The sequence below is a fragment of the Gastrolobium bilobum genome, unplaced genomic scaffold (genome assembly GCF_033153095.1).
Source record: "Gastrolobium bilobum isolate Gb01-03AN ecotype WA unplaced genomic scaffold, APGP_CSIRO_Gbil_v1 utg3261, whole genome shotgun sequence".
Taxonomy (NCBI): domain Eukaryota; kingdom Viridiplantae; phylum Streptophyta; class Magnoliopsida; order Fabales; family Fabaceae; genus Gastrolobium; species Gastrolobium bilobum.
This window is the reverse complement of record NW_026899069.1, coordinates 32695-55350: the sequence shown is the minus strand read 5'-3', so window position 1 is coordinate 55350 and position 22656 is coordinate 32695. Positions and strand designations below refer to the sequence as shown.

Below are 22656 nucleotides of genomic sequence, written 5' to 3'. Positions count from 1 at the left end.
TGTTGACAAAAGAATCAAAGCATTTCACTCATCTTACACCATTTATTAACGGGTCGGGTTTGGGTAAACCCGAATCTGGTATCGGAGTAGCCCACCCATTTCTGCAAATGCATTTTCCTCTTCAATCCCCACACTCTCACATACTCACATCTTAGCTCCGAAAATCGAAGATTCCTTCAACGATCTGAGACGCTTCTCTCTCGTAGCACCAAATCGCACACTCCAATCAAGGTCACAATCTAGAGAGAGAGAAAGAGAGAATCAGAGGAAAAAAAATGTGGTTGGGTTTGTTAGCTTCGAAGGCCATGAGACCCACCTCAAGGCTCTTCAATTACCAAAACCCTAGCAACTTCCTCATCCGAACCATTGTTTCAAAACCCGAGCTTCGGAATCCGGAAGCTACCGCCGCACAACCCCAGCCGGAACAGCCTCCGCTCCCTCCCCGAACTCCGGTCGCCGGCGCAAGAGTTCACTTCCCGAACCCTGACGATGCAATTGAGGTGTTCGTCGACGGCTACCCCGTGAAAATCCCCAAGGGTATGACAGTTCTTCAGGCCTGTGAGATTGCCGGCGTCGACATCCCTCGATTTTGCTACCATAGCAGACTCTCCATTGCCGGCAATTGCCGTATGTGCCTCGTTGAAGTCGAGAAATCCCCCAAGCCTGTTGCTTCTTGCGCCATGCCTGCTCTTCCTGGTTAGCTCTTTTTTTTTTCTCAATTTTTTAAAAAAAAATTATTTTCTGTTATGATTAGTTTTCTGTTGGTTCTGTTGCTGGCTTGATGATTTTTGCGTCTATATTGATTAGTTTGATCTTATTTATGATTAGAGTGATTCTGCATATTCTGATACTTTTTTCTTTATTTAATTTGATTAATTTTTCTCTGTCTGATTTCCATTATCATCAAACTTTAGACGCACATTATCAAACCTAGTTGATGACTGTCTGGTTGCTTGCTGTTATGCTCAAATTTCTACTTTCGTTTATTGTGTTATAAACTTCGATGAATTTATGTTATTTGCACATTGTAGTTCGTAGATGATGGTGAATTAGTGATACTAGCGAACTTTGATCTAGTTGTATTTAATATATTATTCATTTCAACCTTCGAGCTGACATTTCTGTTTTTTGTAATAATTTATGTTTAGTCTATTGTTATTTTTGCGGATTTTTATGCAAAATAGTTTGTGCTTGTTCTCTTATTATTTTTTTTCATACTCTAAATTTTCCATTTTTACTTCTGTTGTTTTTCTCTTTCTTTTTTCCATTGCACCATAATCATAATTCATTTTTTTAATTATAGAGAAATTTTGAGATAAGTTAGTTTTGCTGATGGCATCTTCATTTTTCAATCGGATTGTACTTATTTACTCATTTGATATTTATATGCACTAATTCCTGCACACATGTTAAAGATGTAATCTAATGCATTCACCAATAAAAAAAACAAAGATGTAATCTAATGCGATGTTCATCTTTAGGGATGAAAATTAAGACCGACACGCCTGTAGCAAAGAAAGCTCGAGAAGGGGTGATGGAATTTTTATTGATGAATCATCCATTAGATTGCCCGATTTGTGATCAGGGTGGGGAATGTGATCTTCAGGATCAGTCAATGGCATTTGGCGCTGATCGTGGTCGGTTCACTGAAATGAAGAGATCTGTGGTGGATAAAAATCTTGGACCTTTGGTGAAGACTGTGATGACTCGGTGCATTCAATGTACAAGGTCAATATTGGATATGACTACTTTTTTTACCTGCTAATCTTATCATCGTGAATTGCAGTTTTTACTATACATTCTACACATTAGAAGTCAGAAATTCATTATGACTTATTTGTTCTCAAAAAAGTATCAAGTACTGTGATAGTTTATATCATGTTTATGTGTACAATATTCTTGTAAAAGTTAAGGACCTCCTGAGTTGCTTAATTTCAATTTAAAATGGAGCAGTGGTTAATATGGCATTATGATTGTCTCCGAGGAAACTTGTGGGTCAATTTAATTTACATATAATGGAAGTGACTTTCCTGAGTATAATTTAGTCTGATTATTTTCCTTACTTGTTGCTATGTGAGCTAAGGGCCATCTATGGTTTCTTTTAATTTCTGGTTTTGACATTTGGTACTAATAGGCATTGGCAATTTTGTGAGACCCAACCTTCTCTTTTGAGAAACACGCTCTTTATGTTGTCACTTACGTGCTATATGTCTTGTAAAACAATGTTATCTGAGTGCCTTAGAAGGCTCTGGTGAAATATCTCTTTCTTCGAACAGGTGTGTTAGATTTGCAACAGAGGTTGCAGGGGTTCAGGATCTTGGCATGCTAGGTCGTGGCAGTGGAGAGGAGATTGGAACATATGTTGAGAAACTTATGACAAGCGAACTTTCTGGAAATGTGATAGATATCTGTCCTGTGGGAGCACTCACTTCAAAACCTTTTGCATTTAAAGCCCGGAATTGGGAGTTGAAGGGTACAGAGAGCATTGATGTTACTGATGCTGTTGGATCCAATATTCGAATTGATAGCAGAGGACCTGAAGTCTTGCGCATTGTTCCTCGTTTAAATGAGGTTAGATTCTGATAAATATGTTTTGTTGAACTGTTTGTGGTTGCTAAGGCTGCAATTTTCTTTTTGGTTCTTAAAATTATTCGGTTTCTCTATGAAAAACCACTGGCATTCATGCACATGTCAGAGTTTGCTGATGCTTAAGGAGTATTTTTCCCATGAATAGTCGGAAACACATTACACATAAGTGGAACTATGTGGAGTATTCGAAAAACTGATGCTGATTTTTTTTTCCTAATTATAATTTGATTAATTTCTGTGTGTACCAATTATTCCATTGATGTGGGTTTCAGGATTAAGGAAGAAGAAGAAATCCTTTAAGGACTGGATTGGTACAATAATTATTGTTACAGAACCAAATAACTGCTGGTTCATTTGTAACTGAACAACCATACTTTCAAAAGAATAAATGAGGATTTTACTCATCTTTTTGAGCATTTTGTTATAGAACTTCCTTAACCAGTCTTTTATTGTTTTCAGAGGGTGGGTTGGAGGGAAAGTATTGGGCCATTTGCCATGAACTCTGGAGTAACCTCTTGAGTCTGGACTCTAGACCATATTGTTATGAAATGTGAATGTTTTTTTTTTAAGGAACGGTGATCCTATCATGTTAATTCTTCACTAGATAGGGTCATGTGGAGAGAGAGAGAGAGAGAGAGAGACTGTACAAGGAGTCCCACATCCCCTGTATAGGCCCCCCACAAATATCAAATATTTTTGTTGCCTTTTTTAATATTGCCATTTCAGTGAAAAGCTCACTTGAGGAGTTCACATCCCCTGTATAGGCCCCCCACAAATATCAAATATTTTTGTTGCCTTTTTTAATATTGCCATTTCATGTGAAAAGCTCACTTGAGAGAATCCAAATCTGGTTTGCAGTGAATCCACATTTTATGTGCCATTTGATCTTGTGAGATCAAGGGATGTGATTTATTATTTTTTGGATTAACTTTATACTGCTTAGTTTGGGCAAATCGTTTCATATTTTTATGCATTTGGGAAAACTTAGTGCTATTACTATGGGAGTAGTGTTTATTTTTTTTATTTTTTTGGAGTCGTGCTTTTTTTTTGGGGGGGGTGGGGGGGATAGTTTCTGTTCATAGTCTGCTAATACAGCTCTTTCTGCTTGCTCATTGCAGGACATAAATGAAGAATGGATTTCAGACAAGACCCGCTTTTGTTATGATGGTTTAAAGAGGCAGAGGTTAAATGACCCCATGATTCGTGGTTCTGACGGACGCTTTAAGGCTGTGAGCTGGCGTGATGCCCTTGCTGTGGTAGCAGAGATTGCCCATCAAGTTAAACCAGAAGAAATTGTTGGAATATCTGGCAAACTTTCTGATGCTGAGTCCATGATTGCACTAAAAGATTTCTTGAATAAGATGGGGTCAAATAATGTGTGGTGTGAAGGCATTGGCGTAAATACTAATGCTGATTTGAGATCAGGATATATTATGAATACTAGCATTGCTGGTCTTGAGAAAGCGGATGTTTTTCTGTTGGTTGGTACCCAGGTATAATTTATTTTAGTGAATAATATATATTTTTTAATGTTATTGATGATCTAATGATTCCTGTGTTATTGAAATGTCATTCCTTTTTAGCAATATCTTGGTATTTGCACTGGATTTGATAATTATTATTTTGGGGCTTTAAGGGCACGAGGGAGGTTATGTGGAAGAAAAATTAAGACTATTCAATAAAAAAGCTTTTTGAATTATTTTGTGTTTTTGGCTAAGCTCATATCTACTGGTTATACATAGTGCTGGGATGGGATCTTCTAAGGGTGTATAATTTTCGTTGCTTCTGGCGTCTCTTTGATTGCCTTGTGTGTTCATTTTCAAATTTGCAGCCACGGGTGGAAGCTGCTATGGTTAATGCCAGAATACGGAAGACTGTCAGATCAAACGAAGCCAAGGTTGGGTACATTGGGCCTGCTCCTGATTTCAACTATGATCACCAACATCTCGGTACTGGCCCTCAAACACTTCTGGAAATTGCTGAGGGTCGCCACCCATTTTTCAAGACTATCTCAAATGCTAAAAACCCTGTTATCATTGTTGGTGCTGGTATTTTTGAGAGGAAGGACCAGGATGCAATTTTTGCAGCTGTTGAAACCATTGCGAAAAAAGGGAATGTTGTCAGACCTGACTGGAATGGCCTTAATGTATTGCTTCTCCATGCTGCCCAGGCTGCTGCACTTGACCTTGGACTTGTGCCCCAGTCTGAAAAAAGCCTTGAGTCTGCAAAATTTGTATATTTGATGGGTGCTGATGATATAAACATGGACAATATCTCGGAGGATGCTTTTGTTGTTTATCAAGGTCATCATGGTGACAAGAGTGTTTATCGCGCAAACGTCATTTTGCCAGCAGCAGCATTCAGTGAGAAGGAAGGGACCTATGAAAACACTGAAGGATGCACCCAACAAACATTGCCTGCAGTTCCAACAGTTGGTGACTCCAGAGATGATTGGAAGATAATTCGAGCTTTGTCTGAGGTGTCAGGAGTGCGGTTGCCCTATGATACAATTGGGGCTGTTCATGCCCGAATCAGGACTGTAGCACCAAATCTTGTGCACATGGATGAGAAAGAGCCAGCCACATTGCCATCTTCTCTGAGACCAACCTTCACCAAAAATGTTGATACGACTGCATTTGGGACTGCAGTTGAGAATTTCTATATGACTGATTCCATTACCAGGGCATCAAAGATAATGGCACAATGCAGTGCTATGCTATTGAAGAAGTGAAGCATGGAAACTTTTTTTTCTTGGTTTAAATAAAAATGCAGATTCATGTTTTTCTTTTACTGGCCATGGAAGACCATGCTTGCCCAGAGCTTGTCGGATGTTGGAAGTACCCAATAAATTGAATTTGGTCTTTATATATTCCATTTGTAATATGCGGTGTAAAAACATCACTTTTTAGAACTACTCCATGTACGATTTGGGTTATCCGACTGATTATGAAAGTTTACTACTTTAATTATCAATTTTCTGAAGTCTGGAAACTGCAGAGTCAAATTTTTGTTGCTAACTTCGGGGTCTTACTATTATATATCGGTGAAATGTTTAAGCAATCCAAGGCAAATGTCAAAATTGTGTTCGAGCTTTCGAGTCCATCAGTGCAAAGTTACATTTGAAACTTGGGGATAGTTGTCATTTTATTCTTGATTATGGTTTTATCTTAAAATTCCATTTTGAGGTCATGTGCAGGAATACTTGTTCTACCGTCATATTAGGAGTATTATTTGTGGGAGACGATCAAGTCTAGATTGCACTGTTTTATTTAATGGTAGTTCTACATTTCTCTTGTTTCTTAATTGCAAAATCTAAGCAGTGATTACCTATTTGCATTAGTAAAATCCAAAAGTAAGCAAAAATACCGGTCATTAAATATCAATTTGAGAAGCTATCTCTACGTTTTATGAAGACCATAGCTTTGACGTGTAAGTTGAAACCTTCGAAGCATAAACATTCTAAACACAAGAATACCTCATTCAAATAGATTATTTGTTTGTGAACATTTTTTTATTGTACTTTGTCATATTTATAATGTCCAGACTCCAGAGTATTTGGATGAACAACACAAAATGTGTTGAGGGAACATAAATTTTCATACGGGACAGCTATTGATCTCAACTATTTTCTAGTCCCTTTATGTTAAGGGATTTACTTCTGCACCTTTGAACACGAAGAGATGCCTGTCTGATTATATGAGCTTTCCCAATTCTTCCCATCAAAATTCCTGATTTCAATGTGTGTCAATGTTCCAGGATCAATACACCTGAATGTAACTGCAACCCCATCTGGATTTGAGCGTGGATAATAGAATGAGGTTATACCACAGATTTTACAGAACGTGTGCTTTGCAGTGTGAGTGCCAAAAGTATAAGTACTAAGAAACTTCCCGGAATCTCCCAAAAGCTCAAAATTGTCAGCAGGTACAATAAAGCCAGTATTAACTCTCATGTAGCAGATTGAGCAGTTGCAGTCCCATGCCACAACACTAGAAGGAGCAAGCACTTTCCACCTTACACTCTTACAATGGCAACCTCCAGTATGCACCCCCATTTCAGCATCCATTTCTGGTTTCTAAAACAACCAAATATCAACAAGAGTTTGTCAAGTACAGAGACTCAGTTTTTACTGAACTTGGTATCATAAATTTAAATTTAAATTAAATGGGGAACAATTTGGAATCACATCCATACTAGAGGCATAAATATATACTAAGAAAGCCTTCATATAACAAATGGATTCTGCTAGACATAAATTTCTATAGATATTGGACCTCTAAAAGGGGGTGATTATGAGTTTATGATAAATATTTATGTTTCTAACACAAATTATGGATTTTGTTCGCTTAGAAAAACATAAATAAAAAAAGGAAGGATGAGGGCTCAAAGATAATAGGATTTTGCATTTTGCAAATCAAAGTGATGAACTCATTGAGGCTCACGTATATTAAACAAGCGGAACGTAGTATTTTTTATTTTTGGTATGAAAAAATTCTCCAATGCTTATAGAATGGGGAGGAATAAGATTTTGGGGTATACTTGTGTGACTTGATCAGGTTTCAAGATCAGATCCTAGTGAAGCTACACAGAACTAATCAACAGGTTTATATGGTTTTGTCTCCTTCCAATTATTGAGTCAGATAAATGTTCAACTTCTAATCAGTAATCATCCTTATGCACAACAATATCATGCATTGCATTTCCTGAGTTCCTAAGTTTCGTAAGCAGAAAGCTTCAATACACAAAAGACATAATCATCGGTACACTTTTGAGTGTCTTCCCACTGAGACATTATCATCAGATTTATAGGAATTTTATCAAATTCTCAACACTACTGACTGACGCTAGGAAACAAATAACCATAGAAAAAGAGGTGTTGGTTTAAACTTCAAACAAAGAAGAAAACCTTGATAGGTACAAGTGCAAGAGAAATATATGATAAAGCAACTAGATTTGCAAGTTATTGCTCAACAAAAGGAACATTACTAACAAGTACAGCGAAAACCTAAGCAAGAAACAGCACCAAAGATTCTTTACAATAACTGGTCAGTTATTAACGAAAAAATAGAACTGAGGCTCATAAATGAGTTTTCACCTGATCGGATGCTAGATATGCTCAATGTCACTGTACCCTTATTTGCAGGGTGATTCCCCTTTGACAACTTTAGATAAAGAGAACGAACTACTTTGACTTTGCATTTTCATTTATAAACCGACGAAAATGGACACACACACAATATTATGTTGTATCTATTTCACATATTTGCATTTGTCATTTAACATGACACAATAAATTTTTCTACACACAATATTTTGTGGGACTCACATTTTTTGAAGAAAAAAGAAAAAAAGAAAATTACGATACGCAAAACGAATCTCTATAACATTACATGATCACTTTTTCTACAACATAACTCTTATAAAACTCATTATTAATATGGTTAATTTTTTGAGACAATTAACATTGCAAATAGTTTTTGTTTCGTTATTTTTGTTTGTAGTTTCTTGTGAGAACTGAGAACTCAAAAACTAAGGGCAAGTTTGAGACATTTAACATTGCTAGTGTACATTATATCTAGGTTTTGGGTGCAGGCAAGTGATTGGGCTTCACAATCCAGATTAGATTCCTTTCTGTTGCTAATTTGGGCTTTGGTCCATACATATGAGAACAAAACCCAATCTACAATCTATACTTACTTTTCTTTAGGGGGACTCTATACTTCGGTTTTTAATAGTAAGAGTTTCTTTTGTAACATTTGGGGGCTTCTATATGTATATAGAAAAAAGTGTCTTGAGAGAGGTAATCAAATGTTATTTATTTTGAGAAGTAACAAATTGTATAATTACATATCAATTCTGTGCGTAAATAACTTTTTTTGCTATCAACGATTTGAAATTACAATTCATAAATTGTAAAAACTAATATATATATATATATATATATATATATATATATATATATATATAGAAAGGTTATACTTACAACCATATCCGTCAATCAACAGTTATCATTTATTGCGAATTAATAATTAATTAATAAATTTTATTTACGAAAATCTTAACCGTTGATTGACGAAAATCAACGGTTAAGATAGTGGTTGTAAGAGGTTGTAAATGAAAATAGGTTGTAAGTATAACCTCCCTTCTATATATATATATATATATATATATATATATATATATATATATATATATATATAATTTTTTTGTAATCACTTAACATATCAAAATAAATTAGAATAACTATTTTTCCTTGTATTTAACTTTAAATTTACATAGCTAAATATTGCTACACATAAACATGACAAAATTAAAACATATAATTCTTAAATTTTGAATATGAGTTTCTATGTTAATTTTATTAGAGTGAAACTATTTTTAAATTAATTTTTTACATTTAAAAATATTTCTTAAATTATGTTGACTAATTAATTAGTTAAATGCTTTAAATATGTTTACCGAAAAAAAAATGCTTTAAATATATTGGGTCAGTAAGAGGAGTACTATGCCCTTAACACCACCAGAATTAGAATTATTATTTAGTTTCAATTTACATAAAAGTTTGTATCAGAAAATAAAGGAGGTTAATTTACAGGTGTTCTAAATAATTACTTATTAAATTAGAAGCTCATAGGTAATGAGCTTAAATTAATATATATATATATATATATATATATATATATATATATATATGGAAAAATATTTCTCCAGCAACTTGAGATAAGTTTATCTCCGGCCACCCAAAACTACGTCGTTTTGTTTATTTATTTCCTTAAATTTAATTGATTCACCTTTGAATCTCTTCCTTTATCATCATTGATACGGTTATGATTTAGTAGCCGAAGATAAAATTATCTCAAACAGTTTGAGAAACGATAAGCCTATATATATACACGTAAATATTTTACGCGAATATGGGGAGCCCATGGTGGTGATCTCATTATTAACGAGCTAAATGACAATCCATTGCTATAAATGGGTTTGAAAACAAAAATGTAGATTCATGTTTTTCTTTTACCGGTCATGGAAGACCTTGCATGTTGGGATGTATGAATTCTCGAGAAGAGAGGAGCGACGGTGGTCCCCCCATACCGCCTGAATCCCATGAGTGAATAGAAAGTTGGATCTCACCTGAATCGCCCCATCTATCCTCCTGAGGAGATGTTTGGTAAGTACCCAATAAATTGAACTTCGTCTTTATATGTTCCATTTGTAACATGCGGTGTAAAAGCATCACTTTTTAGAACTATTGCCATGTACAATTTGGGTTATCCGACCATAGGCGGATCCACATACAAGAGAAGGGGGCAAGTGCTCACCCTTGAAATTTGATATAAAAATACAAAAATATCCTTCTCTTAAAATTCAAGTTTTTCTAATTTAATTTCGGGATAGGATATTATAACAACCAATTAGGGTTACTACCAATGTTACTACTAATCAATTTCACTGTTAGATCAATTATGTTGATCCAACGGTTATATTTATTTTTATCTTTGTATGGTTATAATTTCTCATATTTAATACTTTATATTTATTTTCAACTTTGTATGGTGATGATTTCCCATATTTAATATTTTTACATTAAATATGGGGATGATAACTATACAAAGATGAAAATAAATATAACCGTTGGATCAACATAATCGATCTAACAATGAAATTGATTAGTAGTAACCCTAGTTAGTTGTTACAATATCCTACTCCTTTAATTTTTCTCCTTCTATTTTATTTTTTCGTGATTTTTTTTCTCCTCCACCTTCATTATTTAAACCTAACAGCAGAGAACTCTATTCCATACCCATCATATGCATCTAGACACTTATTCATCTTCTCTCAAACCTAAATCTCCATTATTGGAAGATGGAATATTTGCTTCTTCCTCCATCATCGATCCAGTTGAGTCGCAATCCGTCAATATCTAGATCTAAACCAGACTCATACAGTCGGCAGCTGCTCAAAAGTCACAGTTCATATCAGAACTAGATCTATATGTACTTGAACTTAGTGCCCACCTTTCGTTAATTTTCTGAATCCGCCACCGTATCCGACTGATTATGAAAGTTTACTATTTTAATAATCAATTTTCTCAAGTCGTGAAACTGCAGAGTCAAATTCTTATTGCTAACTATTGGCTCTTACTGTTAAATATGGGTGAAAAATTTAAGCAATCCAAGGCGAAGTCAACGAACCTGGACACCAAAGGTGAAAACTGAAGCTCAACGTAGAAGAGGCAAATTTCAAAATTGCGTTCGAGCTTTCGAGTCCATCAGTCCAAAGTCACATTTGAAACTTGGAGATAGTTGTCATTTTATTCTTGATTTATGGTTTTATCTTAAAATTCCATTTTTATGTCATGAGCAGGAATACTTGTTCTACCGTCATATTATGAGTATTATTTGTGGGAGACGATCAAGTCTAGATTGCACTGTTTTATTTACCGGTAGTTCTACATTTCTCTTGTTCCTTAATTGCAAAATCTAAGCAGTGAGTACCTGTTTGCATTAGTAAAATCCAAACGTAAGCAAAAGATACCGGTCATTAAATATTATATCAATTTGAGAAGCTATCTCTACTTTCTATGAAGACCATAGCTTTGACGTGTAAGTTGAAACCTTCGAAGCATAAACATTCTAAACACAAGAATACCTCATTCAAATAGATTATTTGTTTGTGAACATTTTTTTATTGTACTTTGTCATATTTATCATGTCGAGACACAAGAGTATTTGGATGAACAACACAAAATGTGTTGAGGCACCAAAAATCTTCATACAGGACTGCTAATGATCTCAACTATCTTCTAGTCCCTTATGTTATGGGATTTACTTCTGCACCTTTGAACACGAAGAGATGCCTGTCTGATTACATGAGCTTTCCCAATTCTTCCCATCAAAATTCCTGATTTCAATGTGTGTCAATGTTCCAGGGTCAACACACCTGAATGTAACTGAAACCCCATCTGGATTTGAGCGTGGATAAAAGAATGAGGTTATACCACAGATTTTACAGAATGGGTGCTTTGCAGTGTGAGTGCCAAAAGTATAAGTAGTAAGAAACTTCCCGGAATCTCCCAGAAGCTCAAAATTGTCAGCAGGTACAACAAAGTTAGTATTAGCTCTCATGTAGCAATTTGAGCAGTTGCAGTCCCATGCCACAACGCTAGAAGGAGCAAGCACTTTCCACCTTACACTCTTACAAAGGCAACCTCCAGTATGCACCACTCTATCAGCATCCATTTCTGGGCTCTAAACAACCAATATCAACCATACTCAGTTTTTACTGAACTTGGTATCATAAATTAAAATTAAATGGGGAGGCATAAACATACACTAAGAAAGCCTTTACATATAGATTTCAGTAACAAATCGATTCTGCTAGACATAGATTTTTATAAAAAAAATTGGACCTGTAAAAAGGGGTGATTATGAGTTTATGAGAAATATTTATGTTTCTATCACAAATTATGGATTTTGTTCGCTTAGAAAAACATAAATAAAAGAAGGAAGGATGAGGGCTCAAAGATAATAGGATTTTGCATTTTGCATTTTGCAAATCAAAGTGATGAATTCATTGAGTCTCACATATCTTAAACTCGCGGAGAATAAGATTTTGGGGTATACTTGTGTGACTTGATCAGGTTTCAAGATCAGGACCTGGTGAAGCCACATAGAACTAATCAACAGGTTTATATGGTTTTATCTCCTTCCAATTCATGAGTCAGATAAATGTTCAAATTCTAATCAGTAATCATCCTTATTTGACAGAAAAGCTTGGAGTATGCACAACAATATCACATACATAATTAAAAGACATAATCATCAGTACACTATTGAGTGTCTTCCCACTGAGACATAATTATCAGATTTACAGGAATTTTATCAAATTCTCAGCAATACTGGCTAACGCTAGAAGATAAATAACCATAGAAAAAGAGTTGTCAGTTTACACATCAAACAAAGGTAGATACAAGTGCAAGAGAATATATAATAAAGCAGCTAGATTTGCAAGTTATTGCTCAACAAAAGGAACACTATTAACAAGTACAGCGGAAACCTATGCAAGAAACAGAATCAAAGATTCTTAACTATAACCGAATGGTCAATGGTTAGTTATTAACAGAAAATAGAAGTGAGGGTCATAAATGAGTTTTTACCTGTGGGAGGTCGATCATAGAAGGAAGAGAGGAGGGGAGTAAAGGGGAAAGAGTATAAAGAAAAGAGAGACAGAAAAGAAGGTAAATTGTCTCTGCTTTATTCATACCCTTTACTTTCTTATATAGACCAGAAGCATACAAGTTAAAAACGTAAACGACAAAGAAAAGTCCTAATCTTGGCAGCTAATTAAAAAAAGACGGGAGTGAATAGTGTCAGATGAAAAAGTGACCAATGTGATTATATTATTTGATTATAATTATTTATTTATTTAAAAATCGTATATATATATTTTTTTTTATCTCATCATCAATAAATAATTGTGATCAAATAACATGACTACGTTACTACTTTTTCACACCACAGTATACAAATCCAAAACAAACACTTATAGCTATTATTATCTTCAACATCTACTTGGAAAGTCGCTAGTTGCATTTCCTGGTAGTGGTGTATTGGGCTTTTATAGTCTTTTAATTTGTTGGGCCGTTTGATGAGTCTTGTGGGCCTTGCCATGGAGTGGGCTGCAACATTACCTGAACGGATCAGATGGGCAGCTACATATGCTCACTGTCACTGTATCCTTATTTGCAGGGTGATTCCCCTTTGACAACTTTAGATTAGATCAAGATACCGACGAAAATGGACACACAGAATATTATGTTCTATCTTTTTCCTTCTTCTTTTTTATGAAGTCATTTTAAAATTCCAATTCAAGAATATATCAACTTATGTATGGACAACTGAGCTAAAATTGACAAATGTGATTACAAGATTAACTAGATTAGCTATGAGGTTTATCTTACAAAAATAATAAATATTTCCATCATTGATCCTTTCATAAATTACATTCGTTTATTATCTGGCTGAAAAAATAGGATATTACAAGGAGAATGTGTTTTTCGTAGACAAATTATCTTATGCAACGCACAAAAAGTGAATGAAACTTATTTTTTTCTTTTCTCTCTTTTGTCCATAATGGGTCTCGCCCACTCTTTTATATATTACATGAGTCAATTCTGCTGGACAAAGGGCTTCTTTAATAAGGATGCGGAAGAACACCTAAGGGGGTGAATATGTTCACAAATTTTTCAAATTTTTTTTGTTAATGGATCTTAAATTTGCTTATACTAAGAGTGCAGAATTTGAAGACTTTAAAACACACTAACTAAAAAGGATCATCAACCCTTAATTTTACTAGTTTGATATCAGATAACACACAGTCAATTATAATGTCAAAAGCTTAAGTCCCTATCACTGGCAGACCCAGAAAATTATATGACAGTAGACAAAAATTTATATTACTATTATGAAAAGGTAATGTCAATTTTGGTTGGATGATCACGTTAAGAATACAAAAATACCTATTAAGAAGAATCTAATAAAATTATAGAATTTTTTGCCAATTATTTGGTTGGAATGTCAATTTTTTGTTTCCGGTAACAGTGTTCCACTGCACCCTCTATTTCAATGAAGAACTAGCCTTAAGACCCTATATTTTATTTGTAAGATTAATTTTTTATTGTTTACCCTCATGCCTTCTGGTGTTATAATCTATGTAGCACCGATACTGACACGGAACACGTGACACGATACGATACTCCGACATGTTAATTCTAAAAAATATTAAATTTTGACACGTTAGGACACGTTTTGATATTAAATAATATTTTTAATTTATGTAATGTATATTATATTTAGTATTCAATGATTTAAAAAAAATGAAACTAAACTTATAATATTCATCAATTTTGCAAAGAAACATAAGATATCTCAAATATTTATATTAAACTCAATAAAATGGTAATCGTAATCCAACGAATCTAATAGTTGGAACTAAAAACTCAACGCAACGCAACCTTTAAACCTTTTTTTTTATTCTATAACGCGTGTTAGAGTGTCGGGAAGTGTCGAAGTGTCAGAGAGTGTCGGGAAGTGTCAGATACGACACGTCAGAGTTTTTGAAGTGTCGATGCTTCATAGGTTATAATTGCACTTTCTTTGATTTCTTTAGAATCTTATTTTCTCCCTTAGCTGTTATTTAGCATAAGACATAATAAATTAATTAATGTGTTATTTATTTTTAGCATTTGATCCCAACTAATAATTGATAACTATTATTGACCTTTTTTCTTTGCCAACAAAGACAAAACTTAAATACTCTTCTCCTGAGTTCTAACATGACAATCTGAACAAATTTTTAATGATTATAAAAAGAAAATTAGATAATCAAAAAAAAAAATTTGTTCTTGCATGACTGAAAGGTCATGGGTTCGAATCCAGGAAACAACCTCTTTGCAATTATGCAAGGGTAAGGCTGCGTATAAGGATTTTCTCTACCCCACATTCACTAGTCGGGTTTAACGGGGAGTGATTTTGAAAAATTAGATAATCAATTAATATAAAATCAAATTCTAGACAAATTTGACATGTAGAATGAATAGCATACTAGTTGAACTCTTCTTTGTATACAACGGAAAAGCCAACTTTCCACATTAACTGGGGAAGGTAGCAAACAAAGAACAAAATTGCCGTATATTCGGATAGGTTGAATCTGATAATAATAGTTATCTTTAATTGGGTGCAATGAACAGGTGAAACACTTTTCTTATGAATAATATCGCTTGTCTTTCACTTTTTAAAAGCACTTTCAAAATTTTGCCTTTTTAGACCATGTTGCATATCATATAGTAGAACATATTTTCATATTTTAGAGGAGGACGGGGACCCATCCTAGCCCCCCATGTAGGTCCGCCCTTGGTCCCTATATGCCCACTTGAGTTTCACAATATTATATGATGTATAACAATAGAAAGCGTATCTTAGTGATTTTTCAGAATATATACATAGCTACATACTTTGAATATATCAGAAACAATTTAAGTGCTAAAGCACTTATTTAATTGAACAAACTAGAAATCAATTAAGGTGCTATAGCACTTGAGAACCAGAAAATAGTGTTATTATCACTCTATCTAGAAAATTAAAAAGGATAAATTAAAGAGAAAAACACACCGATATATCCTAATTCACATCCCATAGTGCAATGAGATGCTACATTCAGACTGAAGTACCTATATATATTTTATTGATCACAAAATAGTGTTATACAAACACACTTCTCACACACAATCAATCAAAATACACAAAACTATCCTAGTGCCTAAACTGCTCCAAGCATCAAAAAATTTCTCAAGCCAATCCTAGGAGTTCACCAACTCCTCAACACAAGAACTCATACTGCCAGTGGATTCTTAAGGCTCTAGGCCTTCAAAGACACTCTCAAGCCAAGCAACAAGGTCACCAACCCTCTTGGTCAGACCCAACACACCTAGGACAGATTTTACACACTCAGGCACACCACTCTAACACACAATATAATATTCAAAAAAATTATAAAAAAATATATTCAAAATTACAGTCTCCTATCACACTATATATATCACAATAAGTACAATCCAAGCTCCAAAAATTTATGACATATGCAAAGATTCAAGATAATGAAATATGTACCAAAAGCCCTAAAATTATTGTATGAAAGAACCTGGATATCTCACAATAATAATGCTCCAAACTGATGAACAATGCAGGAATTTAAGTTTTCAGAGTATACCACAATAAAGTCTCAAAAATCAGATTAGAGTTGCTTCTAGAAGAATCCTCAAATTTCAGAATACAAAATAGACTAGTGTAGGTAGAAATCTTGAACTTTGGTTCCAAAAAAGTTTCTTCAAATGTCCCAATCTTGGAGGACGATGAACTGAGTTCCTACTCCCACAAACAATGCTGAGATCGAACAAGAGATTCAACAATAATAGCACAATGTATTTAGGGTTCAATGTGTTTGGGATTTTCTTGAGAGGAAGATGATGAGGAAGTTTGGATTAACAAGGTGAAACACTTTCACAATCTATTAGATCTTATACATACTAGAATATCACAGATTCAATTTGGAGGATGATTTTCGTTCTTGAACGAGTTGGAATACGGAGAGAGAAAACTTGTTGAGAGAGAATGAGTTTTCATAATAAAACAGTGAGCAGCAACTAAAATCCATTCAAACTTCAAATTTTAAACTTTTAAAACATACTTTTATATATTCTTATTTTTAATATGAAATGAGTATGAGATGCATGTTATACAGTGGAGCTTAGGACGGTATTTAGTGATATAAAAAATGTGTTACAAAAGTCTATAAAAACTTAACCTATATACTTTGCTTTAAATCTTGGATCTTTATATAGCTTCAATTTTAGGAAATCTCAATAAGCTTATTGATAACATCAAAATTCTTCGACCTTTAGGATATAGGAGAAACATATTTCCTCACTATTATTAATATGATTCATCTTTTTTAGACAATTTACATTGCAAATAGTTTCTGTTTCAGTGTTTTTGTTTGTAGTGTTATGTTATCGAAGAAGTGAAGCATAGGAAAAAAAATTCTTGATTTAAATAAAATTGCAGATTCATTTTTTTTTTTACCAACCACGGAAGACCTTGCTTGCCCTAGGCTTGTCGGATGTTGGAACTTGGAAGTACCCAATAAATTGAATTTAGTCTTTATATATTCCATTTGTAATATATGGTCTAAAAGCATCACTTTTTAAAACTATTGCCATGTATTATCTGACTGCTTATGAAAGTTTACTACTTTAATTATCAATTTTCTCGAGTTAGGAAACTGTAGAGTCGAATTCTTATTGTTAACTACTGCCTCTTACTGTTACATATGGGTGAAATGTTTAAGCAATCTAAGGAAAATGTCAAATTGTGTTCGAGCTTTCGAGTCCATCAGTCCAAGGTTACATTTGAAAATTGGGGATAATTGTCATTTTATTCTTGATTTATGGTTTTATCTTAAAAATCCATTTTGACGTCATGAGCAGAAATACTTGTTCTACCATCATATTAGGAGTATTATTTGTGGGAGACGATCAAGTGTAGCTCTGGATTGCACTGTTGTATTCACACCGTTCCATGTTTCTTTTGTTCCTTAATTGCAAAATCTGTTAGTTTTGGAAAAGTATAAACGTGAAGAAAACTGAATCATCTGAAAATTAATTGTTGTGTAAAAATTACATAGCTGCAATGAATATATCAGTGACTAAAAAGGAGGCCAAAACAGAAAGGACAAAAACAACTTTCTAACAGAAAGCACACGTGCAAGCATAAGGCACGTAATACATATCTCTAACCAAAACAGAAAATGGACACCTCATAAAACAGAAAAAGAATAAAAATATATTAATAGCCCCCCTCAAGATGGAGAGTATATGTTCAAAACTCTCATCTTGGACAACAGAAAACTGAGAAGGAAAAAGAGGCTTGGTAAATATATCAGCCAGCTGCTTGGAAGAAGAAATGGAAAAAGTCTTTAAACGACCCTTGAGGATGTGTTCACGAACAAGGTGACAGTCAATCTCAATGTGCTTCGTCTTCTCATGAAAAACAGGATTGGCAGCAAGATGCAAGGCAGATTGATTATCACAAAAAAGATGTGTTGGTGCAGAATGAAGAACATGAAGATCCTTGAGAAGAGAAAAAAATCCAAAGCAACTCAAGTGTAACATTGGCCATTGAACGGTACTCAGCCTCAGTAGATGATCGAGATACGGTGGGTTGCTTCTTTGACTTCCAAGACACTAAATAATCCCCAATAAAAACACAGTAACTGGAGAGGGATCTTCGACTATCAGGGAGAGTTGCCCAATCAGAATCACAAAAAGCATTAAGATGAATAGGTGAAGATGAAGGGAAAACAGGCCCTGTCCAATTGTTTGTTTCAAATAACTAAGTAACCGATAAGCGGCCTGAAGATGAGGAAGCCGAGGAGAAGCCATAAACTGGCTGAGATGGTTCACTGCATAAGAGAGATCAGGGCGAGTAATAGTGAGGTAAATGAGTCTACCAATTAACCTGCGATACACAGTAGGATCAGGAATCAAATCACCAGAATTCAAGGATAATTTAAGTCCAACATCCATAGGTGTGCTTCGAGGTTTACAACCCAAATGGCCTGAATCTTTGAGAACTTGCAATGCATAGTGACATTGACAAATAGTGATCCCTTTGATGCTACGAGCCACCTCTAGGCCAAGAAATTTTTTTAAGTTTCCCAGATTCTTCAAACAAAATTTATCATTTAAAACACCAGTAAGGGACTGAACATCTGAGGGACTGTTGGAAGCTACAATGATGTCATCAACATACACCAAAATTGAAATAAAACAGGAAGCATCAGATCATACAAATAATGAATTATCAGATTGTGATTGAGTAAAACCAAGCTGCAATAAAGTAGACGAGAACTTAGCAAACCACTGCCTAGATGCTTGGCGTAGTCCATACAAAGACTTATGAAGGCAGCAAGCGGCATTAGGTGGAAGAGAGGGGACCGTGAAGAGTATCCAGGAGGTAATTGCATGTAAACCTCTTCAAACAAGTCCCCATGCAGAAATCCATTATTAACATCCAATTGAATAAGAGTCCAATTAAAAACAGCAGCTAAAGCAAGAATAATTCTGACAGTGGTTAACTTTGCAACAGATGAGAAAGTGTCTATGAAATCAATACCTTCCTATTGAGTAAAACCTTTAGCTACCAAACGGGCCTTACATCGTTCAAGGGTGCCATCCGAATTGTATTTTACCTCATAAACCCAACGGCAGCCAACCACATGCTTGTCCTTAGGAAGAGACATAACAGTCCAAGTTTTATTTAATTCAAGAGCTAAAATTTCAGATTCCATGGCATCTTGCCATTCTGGTAGTTGTGATGCTTCAGAATAGGAGGTTGGCTCAAAATGAGAAGAAACCGAATTTGCAAAGGTTGTATGAGAGGCAGACAAACAATGGTAAGAAACAAAATTGGACAAAGGGTGTTGGGTGGAAGAGGAACACACATAATCAGTGAGGTGTGGGGGAGGGTTATGAGGTCTCTTAGGTCTCAAGGAGAGTTGATTTGGTAGGGAGGCATCCGAAGTAGTAGGTGAATGTATAGAAGGTGCTAAACTTAAAAAATTTAGTATTGAACGAGGGTAGGGAAGTGTTTAAGGCAAAAGGAAAAATGTGTTGAAAGAAAAATTACATCACGAGAAATAAAGGTAGAATTAGATGCAATGTCTAACAGTTTATAACCCTTATAACCAGGAGGGTATCCAAGAAAAATGGCAGGGGAAACACAGGATGAGAATTTATGACGATGTTTGGGGAGGGTGGAACTATAACACAGGCAACCAAACACACGAAGGTGATCATAAGAAGGAGCTTTGTAGGAAAGGAGTTCAAATGGTGTCCTACAAGAGAGAGAAGATGAGAAGGGGTACGGTTAATTATGTAGACAGCTGTAAGGACACAATCTTGCCAGTATTGTAAGGGAACTTAGGATTGAAAATGTAAGGCACGAGCTACATTTAAAAGATGCTGGTGCTTTCTCTTAACAACAGAGTTCTGCTGTGGACGATCAACACAAGAATGGAACACTTGAATACCTTTAGATGAAAAAAAGGAGGAGAGATTGAATTCAGGAGCATTGTCACACCTAATGGATTTAATGGGAACACCATACTGAGTATGAATTAAGGTGTGAAACACAGGAAAAATAGTAGAAAAATATGATTTGTTTTTCAAAAAATATAGCCATGTGAATCGGGTGGAATCATCCACTATAGTTAAAAAATATTTAGAACCTTCCACAGATGGAGTATGAAAAGGTCCCCATATATCAAAATGCAGTAAATCAAATGGAGATGCAGAAAGTGCGGGATTTAAAATAAATGGAAGCCGTTTTTGCTTGGCTAGGGGACATATGGAACAATGATGAGACACATGCATATTATCAGAAAATCCTAAAGAATTTTTCATTGAATTCAAAACATTTATAGAGAGATGACCAAGTCGAGAGTGCCATAGAATGTGATCTTGAACATTTAGGGAAAAAAAGGGGAGGGAAATATTAATAGTGGGAAGGAGACATTTACTGTCCAAAATATAAAGATCACCACAGCGTTTAGCAATCCCAATCATCTGATCTGAAACACGGCCTGAAGAAAACAATAAGAGGAGGAAAAGTTAGCAATGATAGGAGAGTCTCTGGTTAAAGCTCCTATGGATAAAAGATTGAAGAAAAAGGTAGGCACACAGAGAACATTAAGAAGAGAAAAAGAAGCAGAAAAGTAAATAGATCAAACAGCAGACACATCAACAGAAGTTCCATTAGGAAGAACAACAAGAGGAGCTGACCGCAGAAGAAGAGTGAAACAAGTTAAGAGTGATGCATACATGGTGCGTAGCACCAGTATCAAGTATCCAACAAGATGAAGGAAAAGAGAACGAAGGCTTACCGCTGAAGCTCGCCACAGAAGGAGACAATTCAGCAACAGAGGAAGCGACCGAAGAAGGTGCAGAACTCTGATGTAAAAGAGAAAGCAGTTGATTGTACTGTGTAGGTGTGAAGGCAAGGGAAGGATCTGTAGTGGAGGGATTAGGTGACGAGGATGCAGTTGACCACGGAGACTTGAGGATAGGATTGAATTTGGGTTGTGGATCATGGGTCATGCAATTGACCGATTGAAGGGAATGGGCTTGAGGTGAGGATGAATAGGTATTGGGCCTGGGAGACTTGGGTTTATAACCTGGTGGATACCCGTGGAGTTTGAAGCACTTTTCACGCGTATGACCAGATAAATGGCAGTAGGTGCAAGTTGGTCGTGGACGGCGTTGGGCAGCAACGACCATGGATGCCGGAGTAGGATCAGTTACTGAATGCATTAACGGAGTATCTGGAATAGCAGGAATCGAGAGCGACACTGAAATTTGACGCTGACGTTCCTCTTGAAGGATCATGGGGAACACCTTTGCAAGAGACGACAAAGGATCAAGTAGGAGAATCTGAGCACGGGCAGCAGAGAATGAGTCATTTAGTCCAATTAGGAACTGGAGAACATGATCTTGGTCATTCCTGGAAGTCATCTCGCGAAGAGTACCACAAGTGCACCGCGGAAGAGGGAGATAATCATGAAGCTCATCGTAAAGAGACTTCAGCTTAGTATAATAACTGGTGATATCAAGTGACATAGAGAAGAGATTTGCTGCTTCAATTGAAAAATTCTAAGGCCGTTTTCCTGCGAATATTGAATCTTCAAATCAGACCAAACTTCAGAAGCATTTGCAAAATATAGAAGACTACCAGTTATTTCTTTAGTAACAGAATTCAACAACCATGAAATGACCATGGAATTACATCGATTCCAAGCTGAAAAAAAGAGATCAGTGGATGGAGGTCAAAGCAAGGAGCCATCCACAAATGCCAATTTATTCTTGGCAGTCAAAGCAAGAGTCATAGCTCGAATCCATGAATGAAAATTAGATCCAGAAAGGGTGTGGGTAACAAGAACCAAACCCAGATGATCACCACTCTGCAAAAAATAAGGACTAGATGAATTGTCCATGGTTGCAGGAGATCCAGATGAGGCCTCAATGGTAGAAGAACGGGCAGCGTTAGTGGTGCCGCGAGCCATGAGAGAAGCAAAGGCAAGAAGAAATCATCTGATACCATGTTAGTTTTGGAAAAGCATAAACGTGAAGAAAACTGAATCATCTGAAAATTAATTGTTGTGTAAAAATTATAGAGCTGCAATGAATATATCAGTGACTAAAAAGGAGGCCAAAAACAACTTTCTAACAGAAAGCACACGTGCAAGCATAAGGCACGTAATACACATCTCTCACCAAAACAGAAAATGGACACCTCATAAAATAGAAAAAGAATACAAATATATTAATAAAATCTAAGCAGTAATTACCTGTTTGCATTTGTAAAGTCCAAACGTGATTATGCTTGGCGAAAATACCAGTCATTAAATATCAATTTGAGAAGTTGTCTTTATGTTTTATAAAGAACATACTTTTGA

The 22656-nt window shown here is 35.3% G+C and overlaps 3 protein-coding genes across 3 annotated transcripts; 1 reads left to right on the top strand and 2 right to left on the bottom strand.

The window, feature by feature from the left end:
* Positions 1 to 146: 146 nt before the first annotated feature.
* Positions 147 to 5554, top strand: LOC133286859 (NADH dehydrogenase [ubiquinone] iron-sulfur protein 1, mitochondrial). Its single transcript, XM_061484361.1, has 5 exons — positions 147 to 696; positions 1482 to 1728; positions 2277 to 2571; positions 3708 to 4082; positions 4421 to 5554. Exons 1-5 carry the CDS (start codon positions 276 to 278, stop codon positions 5318 to 5320), a joined length of 2238 nt encoding a protein of 745 aa, XP_061340345.1. The 5' UTR covers positions 147 to 275; the 3' UTR covers positions 5321 to 5554.
* A 517-nt stretch (positions 5555 to 6071) lies between these two features.
* Positions 6072 to 7754, bottom strand: LOC133286897 (uncharacterized). Its single transcript, XM_061484400.1, has 2 exons — positions 7685 to 7754; positions 6072 to 6664 (listed from the first exon to the last, which is right to left on the bottom strand). The coding sequence occupies exon 2, from the start codon at positions 6653 to 6655 to the stop codon at positions 6242 to 6244; it is 414 nt and encodes a 137-aa protein (XP_061340384.1). The 5' UTR covers positions 6656 to 6664; positions 7685 to 7754; the 3' UTR covers positions 6072 to 6241.
* A 3464-nt stretch (positions 7755 to 11218) lies between these two features.
* Positions 11219 to 12859, bottom strand: LOC133286893 (uncharacterized). Its single transcript, XM_061484395.1, has 2 exons — positions 12746 to 12859; positions 11219 to 11837 (listed from the first exon to the last, which is right to left on the bottom strand). Exons 1-2 carry the CDS (start codon positions 12848 to 12850, stop codon positions 11415 to 11417), a joined length of 528 nt encoding a protein of 175 aa, XP_061340379.1. The 5' UTR covers positions 12851 to 12859; the 3' UTR covers positions 11219 to 11414.
* Between the last annotated feature and the right edge of the window lie 9797 nt (positions 12860 to 22656).

What these genes read in the sequence shown, in the direction of transcription:
- LOC133286859 (XM_061484361.1), top strand. Translation starts at nt 276, where the DNA reads ATGTGGTTGGGTTTGTTAGCTTCGAAGGCCATGAGACCCACCTCAAGG. An exon ending in CGCCATGCCTGCTCTTCCTG is followed by an intron (nt 697 to 1,481) that starts GTTAGCTCTTTT and finishes GTTCATCTTTAG; the next exon opens with GGATGAAAATTAAGACCGAC. An exon ending in TTCTGTTGGTTGGTACCCAG is followed by an intron (nt 4,083 to 4,420) that starts GTATAATTTATT and finishes TCAAATTTGCAG; the next exon opens with CCACGGGTGGAAGCTGCTAT.
- LOC133286897 (XM_061484400.1), bottom strand. Translation starts at nt 6,655, where the DNA reads ATGGATGCTGAAATGGGGGTGCATACTGGAGGTTGCCATTGTAAGAGT.
- LOC133286893 (XM_061484395.1), bottom strand. Translation starts at nt 12,850, where the DNA reads ATGAATAAAGCAGAGACAATTTACCTTCTTTTCTGTCTCTCTTTTCTT. An exon ending in CTATGATCGACCTCCCACAG is followed by an intron (nt 11,838 to 12,745) that starts GTAAAAACTCAT and finishes TTGGTTGTTTAG; the next exon opens with AGCCCAGAAATGGATGCTGA.